At 36.1% G+C, this 21,329-nt stretch overlaps 2 protein-coding genes across 2 annotated transcripts; both read left to right on the top strand.

Annotated features, from left to right (window-relative positions):
• Nucleotides 1–7,002: 7,002 nt before the first annotated feature.
• Nucleotides 7,003–8,642, top strand: LOC145604311 (uncharacterized). The gene is made up of 2 exons (XM_081660231.1): nucleotides 7,003–7,278; nucleotides 7,371–8,642. Exons 1-2 carry the CDS (start codon nucleotides 7,003–7,005, stop codon nucleotides 8,640–8,642), a joined length of 1,548 nt encoding a protein of 515 aa, XP_081516357.1.
• An 8,609-nt stretch (nucleotides 8,643–17,251) lies between these two features.
• LOC145604606 (transcription factor ILR3-like) lies at nucleotides 17,252–20,664 on the top strand. The gene is made up of 5 exons (XM_081660506.1): nucleotides 17,252–17,647; nucleotides 18,760–18,822; nucleotides 19,350–19,427; nucleotides 19,584–19,746; nucleotides 19,841–20,664. Exons 1-5 carry the CDS (start codon nucleotides 17,496–17,498, stop codon nucleotides 20,102–20,104), a joined length of 720 nt encoding a protein of 239 aa, XP_081516632.1. The 5' UTR covers nucleotides 17,252–17,495; the 3' UTR covers nucleotides 20,105–20,664.
• Nucleotides 20,665–21,329: the final 665 nt, after the last annotated feature.

Consider the following 21,329-nt stretch of genomic DNA (forward strand, 5'->3'; position numbering starts at 1 on the left):
GTTTCCTTAGTAGCGTCACCTATTGCGCGTAGGAAACCGTGTTTTTACGTATTTGATTTCGACTTTGACTTGACTTACTGTTCTATTCCTCTTCTCATACCCTCAATATTTTGTTTTTATTATTATTATTACTTTTTATTATTATTATTATTATTACTCTTATTTTTATTATTATTTTTATTATTCTTATTATTATTATTATTATTATTATTATTATTATTATTATATTAAAGCTTAATTAATTTTAAGCTTGCCTTCATTTTCTTTTTTCTTTTTTTTTGGGGGAGAGAGTCGGTACCCTCCATTAATATTAAAAATGACGGAAAAATTTTGCGCAAAAATTACACTGTCTCACACACTTACATGCACAACACATTTGTTACACAATAATAAACCAGGCAAATAAAATGTTAATAAAGAATAAAATGCATATATATATACAAGTGTCTGGTACATAAGTCATATAAATACAATAGACAAAGTCCTACAAAAGTCAAACAATAAATAAACACAGGTACAGCTATGGCGCCGGAGGTTGCAAGTCGCGAGGGATGCCGAATGTATCGAAAAATGTCCTACTCTGTGGAGTATGTCCATCATCGCCCCTTGAACCACTAGGCGGCGCGAACTGCAGCTCAGGACCAGGCCATCTAACCTCACCCTGAAACCCGACGGAAAGAGGCTGGGGCTGCAAAGGCTGCTGCGACGACGAGCCAAACTCGTATGTCCCACCACCCAACCCATCTCGAACGGTCGGCCCGGTCGGAATGTCCTCAGGTGATGACGCCGAATCCTCTACAGCGGCGACCTCAGAACGACCACCTCGACCACCAGAAGTAGTCCGGCGACGCCTCGAGTCGGACCTAGTAGTCTCCCTCCTAGGCTCGGGCCTCGATCGAGTGCGTGGGGAAGGAATAGGCTGCCCCTGCAAAAGTAAATCAAGTTAGCAAATACAACGAAAATAAAGCCAAAAGTAGTAAAAGTAAAAGTAATACCTCCTCAGCGTCGTTGCTACGACAGGTAGCACGGTTCCGCAACCTCACAAGCTGGCTGCGAAAGGCGTCAATGCACCTGGCCGTAGCCGTCACCACCTCACGATAGAACTGCCAAAATAGCCAAAGTCAATAACAATTATAAAGCCCAACATAAGGATGGTATATAACAAGAAAAACTACTTACTCGAGTCTGGTGACGAGGAATAGACCGCTCCACAAACTGCTCTCCCGCTGGAGCTGGCGGAATAAGCTCCTCGATCGGTCCATACGTACCCTGATAGCGTATAGACATCCTCGGAGGGATGAACTCCCTAGGACCAGCCTGCTAAAAGTAAAAGTTAGAAAGATACTTGGGGGCTACCTAAGAAAGATAAACTAAACGAATAAAAGCATACCGCTGCCTCCTCTGAAGGGACAGGAGCCGGCGCTAGCAACGGTAGCAGGTCCTCCTCATAACTCTGCTCGAGGAGAACGTGTGACCTCCAGGGAGTACCTCGCGAAGGCCCACCAGCACGATCCCGCTGCAAGGCATCGTGGAACATATGCCGAGGTGGAAGAGCGGGAACAACGAAAGTATCCGAGGAGTGTTGGATGGCCACCCTCTCCCCTAGGTAGACCACCGCACCATATGTCCCCAGAAAGTAACGACGCTCAGCCGTGTACTGCGCCGCCAGCGCAGGGATAGGAAAAGCAGCCCAAGGTCGATATACCGGGCTAAGCTCCTGAAACATCACTAAGTAAGATACTAACGCTAAAAGGTGATAAAAGAGAAAGTAAGAATTAAAGAAAAACCCACCGTGAGGATCATCTCTCGAAGGCGTAGCACCTCCGGCGGACCTCTGCGGCCTCCCCAACTAGCAGCAATGGGGAGCACGCGAGGAGAAGGCCTCGCAGGCGCAAGAGAAGGGAAGTACTCGTAGAACCAGATCTATACGAAACAAGTGAAAATTAGTAAAGATTGTGCTTCTAAATTTAGAGTTAAAATCTAAATAGGGAAAAGGAGATATACCTCTACGACCCTCCAGAAACTGGAAAGGGCTATCTCTCCAGACAAGGCCTTGTGACGACAGGAGCGCCGCAAGCCCAGTAAAAAATCAGCATAGGCCATGCTGGCCCAGTCATATGTCCCGACCAACTGGAGGTCGCGAACGGCAGATAGGTAGTATAGAAATACTCTACTACCTCGATCAGGGGAAAATGTCCCTGATAGCAGAATCAACACAAAGATGCGCACCCGCTGCTCTCGGGTAGTCGCATCATCCTCGAAAGCTGCAGCCAGCGTGCCGCGACGGATACATCGGGAACTCTGCTGTCCCGACTGAGCCTCAGCCTGGGCCCGAATAACGATCGGCCCCAATAACTCCAAAACCTCCGGCGAGTAAACAGTAACGCCAGCATCGAAAGGTAGAGGAGTAGACTGGAACTCTAGCCCCGTAATGAGACTAAAGTCAGCTGGAGTGACTGTCATCTCACCCCAGGGAAAGTGAAAAGTGTTAGTGGTGTCCCAAAAGAACTCCACCAAAGCTTGGACGACGAGGTTACCCCCATCGTATGAAAACATGGCCCGAGTGGCCTGCAGCAGAGGAGTCAACCCACATGACTCCCAAAGACGACGAAGCCCCTCATCGCGGCAGATAAAGTTGTCGTACAGGGAGATGATGGTGGAGTTACCCGAGCCATGGCTACGGGTCCTCCCACTCGCTAGACCTCGTCGGATCCTCTCCGACAGATGATGAACCGGTGCGTGAAATAGAGTGCGCTCGTCCCAATCAGGCATGACACCCAGCCCGGAAGTAGAAGGTACGTCCTCGCCCTCGCTGGTGGGCTCATCCTCTCGACGTGTGTCCCTCGACCGAGAACCGGAACCACGTCGTCGCCTAAGCCGCATGATACTATGTTAAAAAAAAAACAAAAAAAAAAACAGAGTACGTAGTACTAAAACAGAGCAAAATCTCAAACAAGCATGGAAGTGTGTTCTTTGAGCAAATAAGCAATTTCTTGCAAACATATGATGAATATTGTGACAAATTGTACAAGTAAAAGCAATCAAAATGCAAAGAACGATTCACATTGTTCTTCACGACCTTAAGAGGTCCTACAATGGTGAATTGCTTATTTCTTCACCAAATTGGGTCAACACAAGTCTCAAAATACTCCCAAAGTAATATACAAGCATCATTAAACAAATTCAAGGCATAAAATTCAACGAGCAAAGCAAATTAAGCAAAATGAGTTTCGAATTTTTCGAAAATTCGCGAATTATAACGCGTAATTCGTCAAAAACTGAGTAGAGTTTGAGCAAAACTTACATAGATCGGGAAAATAGATGAGAAAAGCTTCGATTTGCAACAAGTTTGAGCGAATTTGGTTGAGAAATGAGCAAGAACGAGTAATTTGAAGTTTTTTCGTTAAATTTGTGAAGCAGAGCAGCGAAATGAGAAAGAAGAAGAAGACGGGTTTAAAACCCCGATTCTGTCGCGAGGCGACGGACTCTGTCGCGTGGCGACAGATGCAAAAGCTCGCGACAGGCACTTCTGGTCAGCGCTGGAGCGGCGACAGAGTGCTGGGCTCTTCCTTATGGTTTTGTGGGTCCACTTTAGTAATTTGGGTTCCTTGGTACGCCAGTTAGCCCCTTTGAGCAATTGACATGATTTAGTCAGCTTGATCAAAATGCACTGAGTGATCGACTTGATGAAGATCGTCTCACTTTAGCTTAAGGCGCCTAAGTATCGGCTCGTAATAAAGCACCGAAGTAATGGTTCAAAGCATCGAAGTAATGGTTCAAGGTACCGAAATAATGGTTCAACAAATAAGGCACTGAAATAATGGTTCAATAGATGCACCGAAATAATGGCAAAAGCACCAAAGTACTGGCACAAATATAAAAAAAAAACAATGATAAATAATGATATTAAGGGTCAATAGGTAAAGTGATTCTTTGGCAATGTCTCAACATAAAGGGAAATTGTTTAGTGGCGAAGTACGGTCGTGACGAGGTAGTGTCACAAATAGTGGAGATGGCGAAGCAAGGCCACCTTCGGCGGTCCCTCAAGGTAAAGAAGAGATTGTCTATAGCGGCGACATACTGCTGTGGCGACATATTGCCACACCCAGGAGATGACGACATACAGTTATTTTCGACAATGTTCCCGAAATACTGTGGAGGATTGTTACCAAGAAATTGAAGACGACGACATATGGTTATCTTCAAGGATGGCGTTCACGAGGCACAGTGGAGGTTGTCACAAACAACAAGATGAAGCAACAACAAATGGTTACTCTCAGAGACGTGTGCTCGACGGTGCAAGATACGCGTTTCTTAACTCTCTTATCTGTTTAGCTAATGATTAGTTTGCAGGTATCGGCGTTATAAGAATGATTTGGAATCGCAGAACGTTTTGAATCATTCTCCGTCCCTATCGATACTTTGACTCTCGTTTTTTGAAACCTAAGTTTCTCCAAACTCAGTCAAAGTGGGGGCTTCTGTAGACACCCATTTGTGTCTCCCCAAAACCAAACCCAGTGATGAATGCCTTGCACATTGTGTTATTATCGAATTAGGTGAAAGTGGTTCGAAAGTCAAGTGTTGCGGTTTAGTTTTAATTAAATTCTTCTCTCTCTGTTTTTGAAAATGACTTTATTTATTTGAAAACGTCCATTTCAGTTTATTTTGGTCCGTGATAAGGGTCCAATAATGGTGTAGATGGATGGGGCTCGAAGAGACCTTTCCAACGATATTATAAGCCCGATTCCGATGAATATTGAGGAAGTTATGGCCAAAATACTAAACTGGGCCCGGTTATTTATTTTAATACGGCCCAATGATCTAGAGGAGGGCCCAATATTAATTTTTATTCCTAAAACTATTAGGATTAATTATAGTTTTCTAGAAGTTTCTAGAAAGTTCCTTTTAATTCTAATATTGTTAGATTTAATAATTAATTATTTTTAAAATATTTTTATTTAGAATAAAATATGGTTTTATTATCTTAAAAATATATTTTATCTTCTGTACGGATTCCGTAGATCAAGTTGATTAAAAATCGGATTCCGCGTGAAGAAAAACGCGCTAATACAGGCTGTCGCCAAACGACAAGTCTGTCGCCGCGCGACAGAGTCAATTCCTGGCGACAGCGTGGAGTTTTATTCCTTATCAAATTCTATGTTTTTCCGGATTATTTTCATTATAAATAGCGTCCGAATCTCTGTTTTCAAAATCATCTGCCATCATCATTCACAATCATCTGCCATCATCTTCATCTAGAAACAATATTCTCAATTCTCTTTCTTTTTCTCTCTCTATTTCTAAACCAACTACCTTTTTACAAAACACAATATTTCGCATTCACAAGACTTAGAGTCTCTTAGCCAAGTTCGAAGTTGCCTTCGCCCTAGACGTGCAAGTTTGATAATTTCTGAGGGTTTGGTCCAAAACTAGTCAAAACTTTATTTAATTTGATTTCAATTTAATTCTTTAATTATTCTTTATTATTTTCATTGAAGTTTACTAACTTGTGTATTTTGTTATTAGAAAGAGGTACGAGGCTTCAAAGTATGTAATCTTATTACTCTCTTTCAATGTAGAAAGCATGCTTATTAATGTTTTATATTCCTAGTATCATGTTAGGATGTTATTTATTGCTTTCTAGTATCATGTTTAGGTTGCTTTATCCTTTCTAATATCATGTTAGTACCATGTTAGGTTTAACGCTTTGATCTTTATTGCTTAGTGACATGCTAGGATTTGTTATTAATCTTGTTAGTATCATGCCTAGGATCTTGCTATTATTATCAAGCTTTATTATGCCTTATCATGTTATTATCATCATTGTTTATTTCTTTATTATTATGTTGCTTGATATTATCGTTGTTGCTTGATCACGCCTTTTATGCAGGTTTAAAGGGAATTTGTACTTGGAATCACGCTTAATAAGATAATTATTAATTTGGTTTAGGCTAATGTGATTTTAATTCAAGTGATCGCCAATAATAGTTTTATTTGTGCATTAATTTCAACCAACATAGATAAACAGGGTAGGTTCAATATAATGTCTGTATGTTATTCGAAAAGCGCGCATGAATACGAGCAGAACAAAGTAGAGGCCTATTTTATAGGGCGGGTCCTTTCTTTTGTAGATTGGATTCGTACCTTCATCCCCGGACCCTGTTTGGTTCAAGACCTTATGGAGTAGTTGATGGTCCTTTTGGATTGTCTTTTGGGTTTACAAGTTCCTAAAACTTGTTGGCGACTCTTTTTGCTCTTTGTCTTTCCCTTTGGAACGCCACCGTACTTTAGTGTATGATCACAGTGGGGTTCAAGTTTGGGGTTATCATAATGCTTGAAATATTCCCTACACTTAAGCATTAATTACTTAGAATTTGTGAAATATAACAACTTGCCACGTCAGCACCTGGTAGTTGGAATATCAAGTCATGTTTTTAATTACTTGTTTTAGTTAGTTAGAGCTACAGTAGCTTAGTATAAAAGCTCGTTTTCTCAGCTTTTCTTATTAATTCAATTCATTGTAATAAACACAAGGAACTCTCTTTGTAATTCTTCATACACATCAATGGAGTTTAGTTCTAGTGCTAGAGCTCAAAGATTCTACGGATAGAGCTATGACAGCAAATAAATCTCTGTGTTCTTCTTTCTGTTTTGTTTTCGATTAATCTGATAACATGGTATCAGAGCGGGTATTTGCAATCGAGTTTTTCTGAGCAATTTTCATGGAGTTTTATGCAGCTGATTCTTCTTCCTTGGTTTAGTGAGTTTTTCCCGAATTCTTGTTTCTGTTCTCTGTTTCCTGTGACCCAATTGTTTGATTTGGTGCGTTTGATGCTGAAATTTTTGATTGATTGATTCTTTGGTTTTTCTGGGAAATTTTCGTGCTGCTTGATTCAAATTTGTGCGAATTTGTGTTTTTCTTCTTGCTAAGAATTGTTGAAAGTGATTCTTGAATTCTGGGTAATAGTTGGATTTTCTGGGTATTAATTTGATTTGATTAAAATGGCGCAAGAATCTGCAAGAGATGTTAGTCAAGATCCATCTAGTCCATATTTTTTGCATCCATCTGATTTTACTGGATTAAAGCTTATTTCGAATGTTTTTGATGGTACAAGTTATGGGAATTGGAAAAGATCAATGGTGATTGGTTTAACAGCTAAGAACAAAATGGGTTTTATTGATGGTTCTTTACCTAAACCAGATGCAACTGATGCAACTTTTAAGGCTTGGAATAGGTGTAATGGATTATTGCCGTTTTGGATCCTCAGATTACTGGGAGTATATTATTTGTTGATACAGCAAGAGAAATATGGGTGGATCTGGAAGAAAGGTTTGGGCAAGCATCTTCAGCTCAATTGTATGCTATTTAGCAAGAAGTGTTAAGTGTTAATCAAGATGATTCCTCAATCTCTGAGTATTATAACCAACTCAAGAAATTATGGGATGAATTGGACAATCTTTGTCCTTTACCAACATGTACTTGCAACAACTGTACCTGTTCTTTGGGACAGAAGTATCTCAAACTTCAGCAGGATCAGAGATTGATGGTGTTTCTGATGAAGTTAACAACAAACTATGCTAATGTGAGGACTAATATTCTCATGATGCCAAGCTTGCCTACTCTAGCCCAAGCATACAGAATGGTGTTGCAAGAAGAGAAACACAGGTCTCTTAGCACTATGAATCAGAGAACAGTTGATTCAATTGCTTTTGCTGCAGACAGAAGGAGGTTTGATGACAGGAATCAATTTGCTAATAGGAATTCTGGTGGGTCATATGGAAGAGGATATCAGCAAAACAGTTTCAATAAGAATTCTGGATACAAGAGAACTATAAACTACTATTGTGATCACTGTAAGATGACAGGACACAACATGGAAAGATGTTTCAAGTTAAGGGGTTATCCACCAGGTTATAAAGGATCTCAGCAACAACCTCAAGAAAGGAAGTTTGCTAACCTGGCTGACACATATTCAGAAGATAACAAGGAGAATTATAATCAGTTCTCTGAACAGTCTACTATGACTAGTTCAAATGGAGTGCCTAGTTTGACACTTGAAGAATATCAGCAGTTCAAGGCATTCTTGAGCAAGCAGAATGCAGACAATACAAATGGAACAGCTATGTTTGCAGGTAACTACTGCCTCTTATCTTCTTCTTATAGTAGTGGTTGGATTGTTGACAGTGGTGCAAGTGATCATATGTGTCATAGACTAGATTTGTTTGATAACTATAAGGTGAATCATGATCTAGATAATTACATTACTATACCTGATGGAACTAAGGTGAAAGTAACACATGTTGGGACTGTTAAATTGGTCAATGGATTAGTTTTGAAGAATGTGTTATATGTTCCATGTTTTGAGTTTAATCTCATCTTAGTTCATAAATTGTGTCAAGATGGTCAATGTACTGTGCAATTCACTACTGACAGTTGTGTTGTTCAGGATCAACACAACTTGACTCCTTCTCTTGTTCTTGGTAGAGTTGGAAATGGTCTGTATTTTGTTGGAGATAATGGAAGGATTTCAGACACAAGAACTCCAGTTGTTAATGCTGCTAGTATGGCTTCTGTAGAACAGGCCAAGTTACTACATCTAAGATTAGGTCATATTCCTTTTAACAAGTTAAATCTAGTATAGAATAAAGTTGATTGTTCTAGATTGGCAGATGATATAATTTGTAATATTTGCCCTGCAGCTAGACAACATAGAAAGTCTTTTCCTCATAGTAGTATCAAGACTACTAAACCTTTTGAGTTAATTCATGTAGATGTGTGGGGACCATATAAGTCAATTACATATGATAAATGTAATATGTTTCTGACAATTGTGGATGATTACACTAGAACTGTTTGGGTTCATTTAATGAAATCAAAGCTTGATTCAGTGGATATTTTGTTCAGATTTGTTGTTTTTGTTGAGAATCAGTTTAGTACTTCTATTAAGATTCTTAGGTCTGACAATGCAAAGGAGTTGTGTGAAGGCAGAATTCTGAGTTTATATACTACTAAGGGTATTTTACATCAGACCAGCTGTAGTGATACCCCTCAACAAAATGGAATTGTTGAGAGGAAGCACAAGCATTTGCTTGAAGTAGGCAGAGCTCTATATTTTCAGTCTAAACTGCCAGTGCAATATTGGGGTGAATGTGTTTTATGTGCAGCATATTTGATTAATAGGATGCCATCTGTCTCCTTGGATAATATTACACCTTATGAGAGGTTACATGGTACTAAACCAGTTAATGACCATCTAAGGACTTTTGGGTGTCTGTGCTATGTTTCAACTTCAAAACAGAACAGGACAAAGTTGGATGCCAGGGCTGATATGTGTGTTTTTGTGGGGTATTCACCAACTCAAAAGGGTTATAAAGTTCTGAATTTTGCTACCAAGAGGATTAGTGTTTCTAGAGATGTGGTATTTCATGAAAAACACTTCCCATTTCATTTTAATCAATCTTCTCCTCCTTTTCCATTTTTTCTTCCTGTTCATACACCTTTCCCATCTGTCATTGATTTTAAGTATCCTGATGTTTTTCACACCTCAGACCAAATACAAATTCCATCTCAAATTCAACCTAATACTGTTGTTGATGTGTCCAATCATTTTGACACCTCATCATCACCTCAAAATTCTGTTCCAAATTCTGGTCCAAGCTCTTCTGTCAGCATACCTATAAGACATTCTGACAGGCCTAGGAAAGCTCCTAGTTGGATGAGTAAGTATGTTTGTGGTGTTGTTGTTCATGTTCTTTCTGACCATTGGTGTAATCTGGTTTCATATACAGATTTTTCTTTGGAACATAAAGCCTTAATTACTAAAACCACTTCTATGAAAGAACCATTGTCTTATAAAGAGGCTGCAACTGATACAAATTGGGTGATTGCTATGGATAAGGAGTTGAAAGCTCTTGAGGATAATAAAACTTGGGATTTGGTTGATTTACCTAAAGGTAAAAAGGCTATAGGGTGCAAATGGGTTTTCAAGATTAAACTCAAGAAGGATGGCACTATAGAGAGGTTTAAAGCTAGATTAGTAGCTAAGGGCTACAACCAGAAGTATGGGATTGATTTTGAGGAGACTTTCTCTCCTGTTGTCAAAATGGCAACTGTTAGAAGCATTATAGCCATTGCTACTCATCATGGTTGGACTATTTTCCAACTTGATGTAAATAATGCTTTCCTACATGGAGACTTACATGAAGAGGTTTATATGAAGCTGTCTGAGGGTGTTCCTAATTCTAACAATAAGGTTTGTAAACTGAGAAAATCTCTATATGGTTTAAAACAAGCCAGCAGACAGTGGTTTGAAAAATTGGTTGCAGAATTGAAGGTTTTGGGATTTGTTCAATCAAAGAATGATTACTCATTATTCTTGAAGTTATCTGGGTCTCAGGTTACAATCACAGCCGTGTATGTTGATGATGTGATAATAACTGGGAATGATTTGGGTCAGATACAGTCTTTGAAGACTCATCTTCATACTACCTTCAGTATAAAGGATTTGGGGCATCTCAGTTATTTTCTGGGAATGGAAATTGGTTATTCTGCAGTTGGTACAACTATGTCTCAAGCTAAGTTCACAAGGGAATTACTAGATGATAGTGACTTAGTTTCTTTCAAGTCTGTGTCTACTCCCCTTCCATTGAACACTAAGCTTCAGGCAGATTTGGGATCTCTTTTGGATGATCCAGTCTATTACAGGAAGATGGTTGGGAAATTAAATTTTTTGACTAATACAAGACCAGACTTAGCATTCACTGTCCATAATCTGAGTCAGTTCATTCAGTCTCCCAGGGATTCTCATTTGCAAGCTTTGAACCATACTCTGAATTATGTTGCTGCTACAATTGGTCAAGGTATTATTTTCAAGGGTGGTCTTGATCTAAAACTCCAAGCTTTTTGTGATTCAGACTGGGCAGCATGTGTGGATTCTAGGAGATCTATTACTGGGTATGTTATGATGTTGGGTTGCTTTCCTATAAGCTGGAAATCTAAGAAGCAGGCTACAACTTCTAAGTCTTCATCTGAGGCAGGATACAGAGCTATGGCCTCTGCTTCTTCTGAGGTTGCATGGTTGGTCAGAATTCTTGAAGAACTTGGTATTACAGATTTAAAGCCTGTTACCCTTCATTGTGATAATCAATCAGCTATCCACATAGCTAGGAATCCTGTGTTCCATGAGCGCACCAAGCACATTGACATTGACTGTCATTTTACAAAGGATAAAGTGCTTGAAGGTTTGATTCAACTGATCTATTTACTACAGGTTCTCATCTAGCTGATATAATGACCAAGGTGCTTCCTTCACCTCAGTTCAATCTTTTGAAGTCCAAGCTTGGCATGTTTACTCCATCCCAAGCTTGAGGGGGGATGTGAAATATAACAACTTGCCACGTCAGCACCTGGTAGTTGGAATATTAAGTCATGTTTTTATTACTTGTTTTAGTTAGTTAGAGCTACAGTAGCTTAGTATAAAAGCTCGTTTTCTCTGCTTTTCTTATTCATTCAATTCATTGTAATAAACACAAGGAACTCTCTCTGTAATTCTTCATACACATCAATGGAGTTTAGTTCTAGTGCTAGAGCTCAAAGATTCTACGAATAGAGCTATGACAGCAAATAAATCTCTGTGTTCTTCTTTCTGTTTTGTTTTCGATTAATCTGATAACAGAATTAGATGATGTATTTGCCAAATGATTAGAGTTTGATTACTTGACAAAGTTTTAAAATATGAAAAAGCCATGAATGAGTTTAATTTTACACTATAATTTTGATACACTTTAGGTAAATGTCATTGTAGCCTTTGTAGGTACTAGTAAATAATGCCTGCATATGATAACTGATCACTAAGTGTGTTAAGTCTGGTCGGATCCAAAATTGTAGGCTCTTAATTTAATCTAGCTTCGACGACTAGAGATTAATTATCTACACCTTTTATAAAACCTCCCATATTTTGAATTCGAAAGATGGATCAAATCGTCAAAATTTTGTTGTATGAATGTGGAGGTAGATTATATATACGAAGTATATTGTTTCATTGAATGGCTAATTTGGTAATGTAGCAAAGAAGATGGGAATAAAGGCCATGCCAACCTTTTTGATGATGGGAGAATGAGGTTGGTTGTAGTGGACAAGCTAAAGAGCTAATTAACCCACAAGAGTTGTAGCTTTATCCAGCCGAGTCTTGTTCACTTGTGCAAGTCTATTGGTATTTGGTATACTCCCTTACTAGATGAACTCCCGTGCAATGCACGGATATAATAAAAGAATTTATAATTGTGTAATCTTCAAAGACATATCAGTCAAAATATGTAAAATCTTTAACATAAACCAAACTATAAAAATTAAAATAATATAAACAAAAGAAAATTCATGTCTACAATAAAATTTTGCGTACTTTGTAATTAGATGGAGTAATCACATATATAAAAGGTTGATATTTGTTTTCCTTAAGATTTTTAAAAGAAAATGTATTGAAAACTAAAAAGTTTAATGTACTGTATTAAACTACTTTGCATCAGTATTTAGATTTTATTAATAAAAAAATAACATGAAAGGAAAAAAAGTTTAGGCGGGAAAAAAATGAATGAGAAGATGACACGTGTATAATTTTAAAAAAGTAATGATGTCAGCGGTTGTTACTTTAGTAATATTTATAAATTGATATACTCCCAATCAATTTCTAATTCATCTACTAATGCTTTGCACTTTCAAGATAATAGTTTACATACTGGCCCATATATCAACCCCCATATAGAAAATTCCCATGTTCAATCTATCAACTACTACAACAAGTTGATTATCGATAAAGTATATATAAATCAATCATAGAGTCGACATCGAGGTGCCAAACAACTCCGTCAATAAGAGCTTTTTAACCATCAGCATAAAGTTTTAATTGATATAATATTAACAATTATAATACATTATATATATTTATATATATATATATATATATATATATATATATATATATATATATATATATATATATATATATATATATATATATATATATGAAATTAAGTTTACATAAGAGTTACTCAAACTTGACTCTTATAATAAGTAAGCTATTCTTATCACTCAAATAATTAATATCGAACACAAATCATTACTAGGTAAAAATATGTGACAACTTTTTCCACTCGTGTGTTTTATCTCAAAAAAATGTGTATTATGTATATATATCTCTTCTTTCTTTCCAAAAAAAAAAAAAGTATTCATTTTTTTTTTTTTTTTTTTTTTGGTGTGAATGAGCTGTAGGGCAATACAAATTACAAAAGGGGGGATTTAAAGTCGTAAACTATCGTACATAGACCCTCAGTACGTCTTAACCACTAAGTCAAAAGCTCATTGACGGTATTATATATACATCTATCTCTGTGTGTGATAAACCTAAAACATATGAAGCCACTAAACAAGTACATTTAGTATTTGTCACATATATGAGGAGGAGCTCCTTTTAAAGATTGATGGCGATTAGACAAATAAACACACCAGCTAAAAAAGGATGGTTTTCAAAGGACAAATAAAATCTTCAAGGGTCAATTACAAAGAAGAATATATAAGATAGCTCCATGTAACATAAAGGATCATATCAAAAGAAGTTGTTCCCCATTACAGGTCTTTTCAATTCTAAGTAAATTCTTTCAACGTAATTTCAACTTTTTAGCACTGTTTGGCAGTTTGATTTGGATAAGTTTACTTTTATTTTCTTTCCTTTCCCTTGGAATAATTAACATTAATTTCTATTGAAAATTGTGATCTTGCTTGAGCTAGATCAGCATATTATAGATATTTTAATGAAGGACAAAGTAGAAGAATCGTGACTTTACTAATTGTCAAATGGTAATCTATAGAAAAAATTATCCATGTCTTTCTTAAAATTAATACATTGAATTCCTTAATAAATCATTGTTAGTGTATCAACTCCACCAAAAGATATAGTCGATAGTTGAAGCTCAACATTGATCTATATACTCTATCACATCTAAATTATTGATAGAGAAATCGGCAAAGGAAACCAACATCGGTGTCTTGCTACACCTACACCAATAACAATTATTGATGATAATTGATTAGTTAATGTTCCTTGTAATAACAAAATTCTCATGGTGCCCTTCTATCTTTTCTTTATTTATTTATACATGCATGTTTGGAATAAGCCAAACACACCCATTCTTTTGGTCTTTCAATCCCATACCTGGGGCCTGAGGTTAGTTCCTAAATTGTATTATTCCTAAACAAATATTAGAAACGAGTTCGAGTTTTAAACTTACATGTTAATTATAGTCATTTTCATATCTTCTTGGCTATTTTGAGCCGATTGATCAAAAGTGATAGATATATAAATGAACCAATCATAGACTTCAACCATCAGTTTAAACTTTTGGTTGAGTTTTCCTTCTATAGAAAGCCGTGTTATTTATTATAACATTTAATATGAAATCATTATTGTTTTCAAGAATAAATAAAGGAGAGGTAGTTTGTACTTTAGCGCAGACAATCCAAACATAAATTCATGTTATAAGTCTTATAACATATTCTCATTCTAGCTCTCTAATACATGTTGTTTTAAATAACGGACCCGTTAAAAAACCTAGTCGATCATATATATATATATATATATATATATATATATATATATATATATATATATATATATATCCAAAAAAATGCATAATTTGATTTACTATTTGACTGCAACTTGAAACAAGTCTTGGCAACTTAAGTAAAGAAGAATCAAGTTCCAATTTAAATGGACCACATACATGCTAAGAGAACTTGTGCACATAAAATAGTAACAATCAAAAGAAAAGGATGTATGTGAGACACACATACGTTTATCCACTAAATCGCATAGATAAATAACCATCACCCTTTTTGTATTAATATAATCATTTGATTGCCAATAACTTTCTTTATATTTTGTGCGTGACTAAATTTTCAGCTTGCATTGCGTTATCCTTTTATTTTCATTATTTGTTTTTCAACTCTAATTCAAAAAGAGTAAATATGCACTTACTTGTATTATTGTCCCTACATGATTATTCTATGGCTCTTTACATCCTTTTAACATAGTCCGACCCTTTCATTCTCTTATTAGCTAGCTAGGGAAAAGGAAATAATCTTACAACAAGGTTATGTTTGAACGGATGAAATTATATTAGGCTCCACTTCAAAGATTTTTCTCAAACGATGACATTAAGACAAAGTGTAAGAAGTCATCATAGAGGTGTTTTGTGTACAAATGCAACTTCGATATTCCTATAAGATAATAAGATCGAGTGTAAGAAGTCATATAGGTGTTTTGTCTACAAATGCAACTTCTATATTCCTATAAGATAATAAGAGTGTAAGAAGTTATAGAGGGTGTTTTGTGTACAAATGCAACTTCTATATTCCTATAGGAGAATAAAATTGATCTGTAGCCGATCAATCAAATCAAATTATCTGATTTGGACTAAGGGCCTATTCTGATTGACTAAACTAAGCTGAGCTGAACTGAACTGAACTGAATATTTTAAGAGAGGAGAAAATTAAGAATCGAATTGAAAATAATCTGAATAGAACAGACCCTAAGTTGTACTCAAAATGATAACTCAATTATGATTGATCTAATTGCAGTTGACCTCAAAGAGTCAAAGCATATTAGTTATCGATTCAATATACGCACGTAATAACTTGGAGTATCATTTGGTTTTGTAATATCAGTATAGTTAAGAATTTTGGATATGCGAAATTGGGAATAGACCTAAACAAGTTAAAACTTACCTCCTCCTTATTAAAGTATATACTTATAATGATACACATATCTTATATTATTTTGTAATATATATGGATTGATTAGATTGGGTTTTGAATATGATGATTTGACTTTTGGTTAATCTCTGGTTAAGTAATTTTGGGTTCAAGTCTATCAAAACTTGTTCAAACCCAAAGCATTTGGGTTAAATGCATAAAGGATTTTAAGATACCTTATTTGCATATCCATTGTGGTGCAACACATTGCATATGTAACGATCCTCTCCCAACAAGATATACAACCATATGTCACACTGCAAGATATTGCATATGTAACCCTATCTCAACAAGACATACAATCATATGTCACATATAACAATATTTTAAAAAGTTATTCATAGTTTCATACAAAGATATGGGCTTATTAACGGTGGAATAGTAGAAGTGACATGGGTTATATATATAGAGGTGCCAAGTCTCACCCGATCCGAAATCAAACATTAAAAAATACCTAATTTTGTTTTCGATCTGTATGGACACAATAATTTAGCGTGATTCAAGTTTGAAATAGACTCAATCTGACCTATATTCACAGACCCGATTCGAACACCCGAATTGACACCTCTGGCTATATACAAGTAAAAGCAAGTCGAATCCATATGATTAGAATTTTCCTTAACTTTTAGTTGTTTAGTGTTTATTGGCTAGCTAGGTTTAATTTGTGAACTTTTAGTTAGGAGAGAAATAGAATCGTTCAATTTACCTGTTTGAGTTTGGTCAGTTAATTTAATTCATATTACTTTCAAGTTTATTATCAAAGATCTTATCACAATATAGACCAATTTTAAGATTTATTATGCTTAAGTCAAGTGCAATTCAAGATTAGGGTCATCAAATGTGTATACATAGGTCCAAAAATTCACATCGGATCATTTTTGCAATTTCAATAGACTATATATAACAAAACTAAATCATCATATATTGAATACATTAAACCCCAACCAAATGAAAAGTGGATGACATAAGACTTGCACGAAATAAAATTGACCTGACTTAACCTCGAAACAAAATGAATGGAACTTGAATTGAAATCGCTACATCTTGAATGATATCATATACAGCTGAATTGATTTGTTATAGTAAGTTTATCATCAACAAACTTGAAATTGACCTAATCGAACCCGAAATAGACTTGTATTCAAATGCACCTAACCCGTAAACCCAAAACCCTTCTCACCGACTACAACCCATTTTAAATGAATATATCCGGTTATCGAATATAAACGACCTATTTACCGCATCTACTTTTAACTATGACGCTACGTGTGGAGAGGATGATAGGGATGTAAAATTGATAGGTTGGGTTAGTTAAGCCCATGTACATGAGTAGAACACGCTCACACAATCACACCCAAAGAAGAAAGAAGGTTCCTCTTTTTTAAGATAGTGAAATCATTGATTATTGGTTGATGCTTCTTGGAATCCCCAAAAAAAACAATTCGTCCAAAAATTTTCACTCTTTTTATCAAATTGTCACAGATTCTCACCCTCTTTTTTTGACACTTCCAAAAAACTACAAAAAATAAAAACAGTTGTATTTTATTAAAAATAAAAGAAAAATATACCCTCCTCTTCCACCGCTTTCTCTCTCTACCATACCCCCGAAAATCCCTCTCTTTCTCTCTCTAATCTCGCCGGAAAATTCCGACCCAATTTTTCCCGGAATTTCCCGGCAATTTTACCGGAGATGGTTTCCCATGAAAACCCTAATTGGTTGTATGATTATTCTTATATAGATGATATTCAGATCTCTGTTCCTGATTGTAACTTTTCTGCCCCTAATTCTGCCTTCAATAATTGTCAATTGCAGCAAGCTTTGAATGTTCCATTTAATGTCAGGTAATTTCCCTTTATTTTGTGTTGCTCGTAATTTAATTTTTGGGGGATACTCATGTGAATTTTTTGTGAGGTTAGGGTTTTCAATTTTGACCCCACTTGATGATTTTGTGAATTATGTGGCTGAAAATTATATTTTTGGGGAATTTGTGAATTACCCATTATTTAATTGGGAATGAATTATATGGGTTTTTATTTTTATTTGATTTTGCTCTTTTTATTGAATTTTTGGATTCGCCTTTCCTCTGTTGGAATCTGGTGAATATATGATTAGGGTTTGTGAATTTTCGAATTATTTTTCGATTTTTCATGTGCTTTTGTTGAATTTACAACGTGCATATAATTAGTGTCAGTGTAGATAATGATTTGATTAAACATTATTGTATAAAGTTGTTTTTTCTTAATGCATCAATGAAAGATAGATGTTTGAAGCCTTTTGGTGTTTTGTGTATTCTTTGGATTAGTGTAGCAGTTCATTAATACTAGTGAGTCGTGAGTTGTGGCTCCATCTCAATATATATCCACCGCCTCTTGTTCGAATTTGAGGTGATACTTCATACATTTTGTGAGTTGGTAATATAGGAAGAAGCCATCAATATATTTTATGAAGTGCATTGCTGAACAAGTAAATGTTTGAGTAAAACACGTGGAGTTGTTTGGAGGAGATCGTATACCAGGATCCAAGAAATTAGGTGAGGATTATCAATTATTGATGGGATTATGGAGGTGAAACACGTTGTGTGTTTACGATGTCTAAAAATTTGTTCATATGGCTAAGTTGTAGGAAATCCTTGTTATTGCTTTGATGTATGGATTATGGAGTTAAAATTTAAGGATTCCATTGTGCACTTCTTAAGCCAGGATGAAGAGCTTAATATTGGGATGAGTTGGGCTTCTGTACTGGGATGAAATTTTCCTTGTACTAATTTAATGCTGAAACCTTGGTGTAATTAGTTCATTTCTTTTGTTTTTGGTGTTCTATGCAAGCATGACACAACTGATTGCAATAAACTCATAATTTTTTCAATATTTTTGTTAAGTATTCTTGGGGTCACGCTCTCTAATGTCAATACAGAAATCAGTGTTTTCTTATGCTTGCTCCTTGTTTATCTCAGTGCGGACATTGATGGAACTTATGGTGATTCAGATGCCCCCAAGGAGAACAACTCAAAAAAGAGGTATGCTTTATCTTCTTTCTATTTAGTTTGGTAATCTTTATTCTTGGACCTTTATTATTTAATTCTGCTCTACTGATTTTGGCCTAAAAAAAGTTCAATAGAGTTATGTGACATTGTTTTTAGAAGATATATCCAAAATGTGCTAAGTTGGAGAGATTAAGAATGAATCAAACTAGCAGAATCTTTGTTCTTGGATTGTGAGCTTGTGAGAGATTGTGGCCTTGTTAATTTTTGGTCCTGCTTTCAGTTTACTGCCGTCTTGTTTACTGACAAGACATGAAAAGTGGCTTTTATTTTGATTAATAAATAATAATCGAGTATCAACTTACATAATGTGGTAGGGCTTAAATGATATTTAATCATACTACAATACTACAGCACTTTTCAATCATATTCAATTTATATTCCCAAGAACTCACTTCATTTGTGCATTGGGCGCCTTGTGTGAGGCACTGAGGGAATGTTGTTGTGGTGAGGTATGTTTTTATTGGTAATGTTAGTAAATCATATCATGTTCCCTATTACAGGGGAAGATCCGAATCATGTGCTCCATCTAGCTCCAAAGCTTGCAGAGAGAAGGCACGTAGAGACCGACTTAATGACAAGTTAGTTTTCCTTCCTTCTATTTAAGTTTGTCAGATTAATTGGTTTGTGCTGGTTATAGATACGGCTATTTATTAGAATTGCTTGTAGCAGGATACACAATAGGTACTTGTTGCTTTGCATTTGTTAGTGAAATAACGTTTTACATCTTTGTGTAGGTTTATGGAATTAGGTGCAATTTTGGAACCTGGTAGAACTCCCAAGACTGACAAGGCTGCCATTTTGAGTGATGCTGTTCGAATGGTGACACAGTTAAGGAGTGAGGCCCAAAAGTTGAAGGACTCAAATTCGAATTTACAGGAGAAGATAAAGGAATTGAAGGTCTGTGTTGACTATCCGTTTTTGCTTAGCATTATAACTTCATAAGATCTTTGCAATATGGTACTAAGTTTGTTTATTGTCCTCCACTCCTTAGATTGAGAAAGTTGAACTCCGTGATGAGAAGCAAAGGCTGAAGGCTGAGAAGGACAAGCTAGAGCAGCAGTTGAAGACCATGAACACCCAGCCAGGATATCTCCCCACCCCAACTGCTATCCCTGCTTTTGCTCCTCCAACTCAAGCTCCAGGAGGCAAGTTGGTGCCCTTCATGGGATACCCGGGAGTTGCTATGTGGCAGTTTATGCCTCCAGCTTCAGTCGATACATCTCAGGATCATGTGCTCCGCCCACCAGTGGCTTAATTGAATATGTTGTTAGTTCTTTGTTCAGGATTACTATCATCACCTCTTGATTTTCTCCTCCCTCCTTTTTTTTTCTCTTCTTTTCAGGGTCCTTTGTCAATTTGCCATTTGACTGTGCACTACTTTTGTGCTGAAGTCTACTAACAAACTACATTGATGGAATGTGGAATGTGGAATGTGTATGTTAATTAACAGTGGAACTTCAATGAAAATGCCGCTTCTGGTGGTTGAAAATGAAATTGTAAATGCCTGATTAGTATTGCTGCCCTGTTTTAGCCATCTTGTAAATCGGTTCTTCTTTCCCCTTGACTCCTAGTCTCAGGTTTACCTAGGTCTCATTTGTTTGGATGTAAGCGACTTAATGAAAATTTTTAAGGCCTCTGGAAGGACAAGAACACTTGCTTTCATGGAATAAGTTTTCCCTTTGATAAACAAGTGTTTGTTTATCCAAGGAATGCTTGTTCAGTTCAGTTTCCTGTTCTTTTATTAAACTGCTATTGTTTTTTGGTTATACATGGCAGTGGTCTTATTTGGCAATAAGTTGTTGACTTTTTTATTTAGCTGGTTTGACTAGTTGGTATCATCAAAGATTTTATATGCAATGTTAGTCAATTGCCAACTCTTAGCTGTTAATATGATAAACAATCAACATTAGGATAATGCTATCAAAAGTCAATGTTTAAAGGTGGTTGTTGCCTTGAACAACATTCTCATTTTAGTAAGAGATCTGCTGTTTTGTATTATTAGATTTTCTTGTATCAGATGTGTTTACTTTTATTTTGGCTGTTTAATCACATGAAAAAAGTCAAAACACGAAAACACTCTAAACAACAATGAATTACTCGTATGGTCATATTCGTATATGATAGCTATTCACATTATTATTTAGAAAGCTTATAACTTTATCTAAGAACAAGCTTTGGTTGGAATTCTAATGTTTGGTGAAACATACATTATGCAATCTTCATGGGTCTTTTTGAAAAGTATGGTTTGATGATTCATTGAATCGCCATTGAAGCTCCATTATAGGATGAGGACATTCTGACTAAGTAAAATGGCAGCAAATTATTGGTAAGCACGCGTAAAAGTTGCCTACGCAAGAAACCAAATTGTGCGTATAAAGTAGTCTTGAATTAGTAAAATTGGTCTTAAAGTTCTTAATATTTAAATGCATGTGATAACGATACTAGTGAACTGAAGTTTATGCCAAATATGTCCAAAATAC

This window comes from Chenopodium album, chromosome 22, assembly GCF_948465745.1.
Source record: "Chenopodium album chromosome 22, dcCheAlbu1.1, whole genome shotgun sequence".
In the NCBI taxonomy this organism is placed as follows: Eukaryota; Viridiplantae; Streptophyta; class Magnoliopsida; order Caryophyllales; family Amaranthaceae; genus Chenopodium; species Chenopodium album.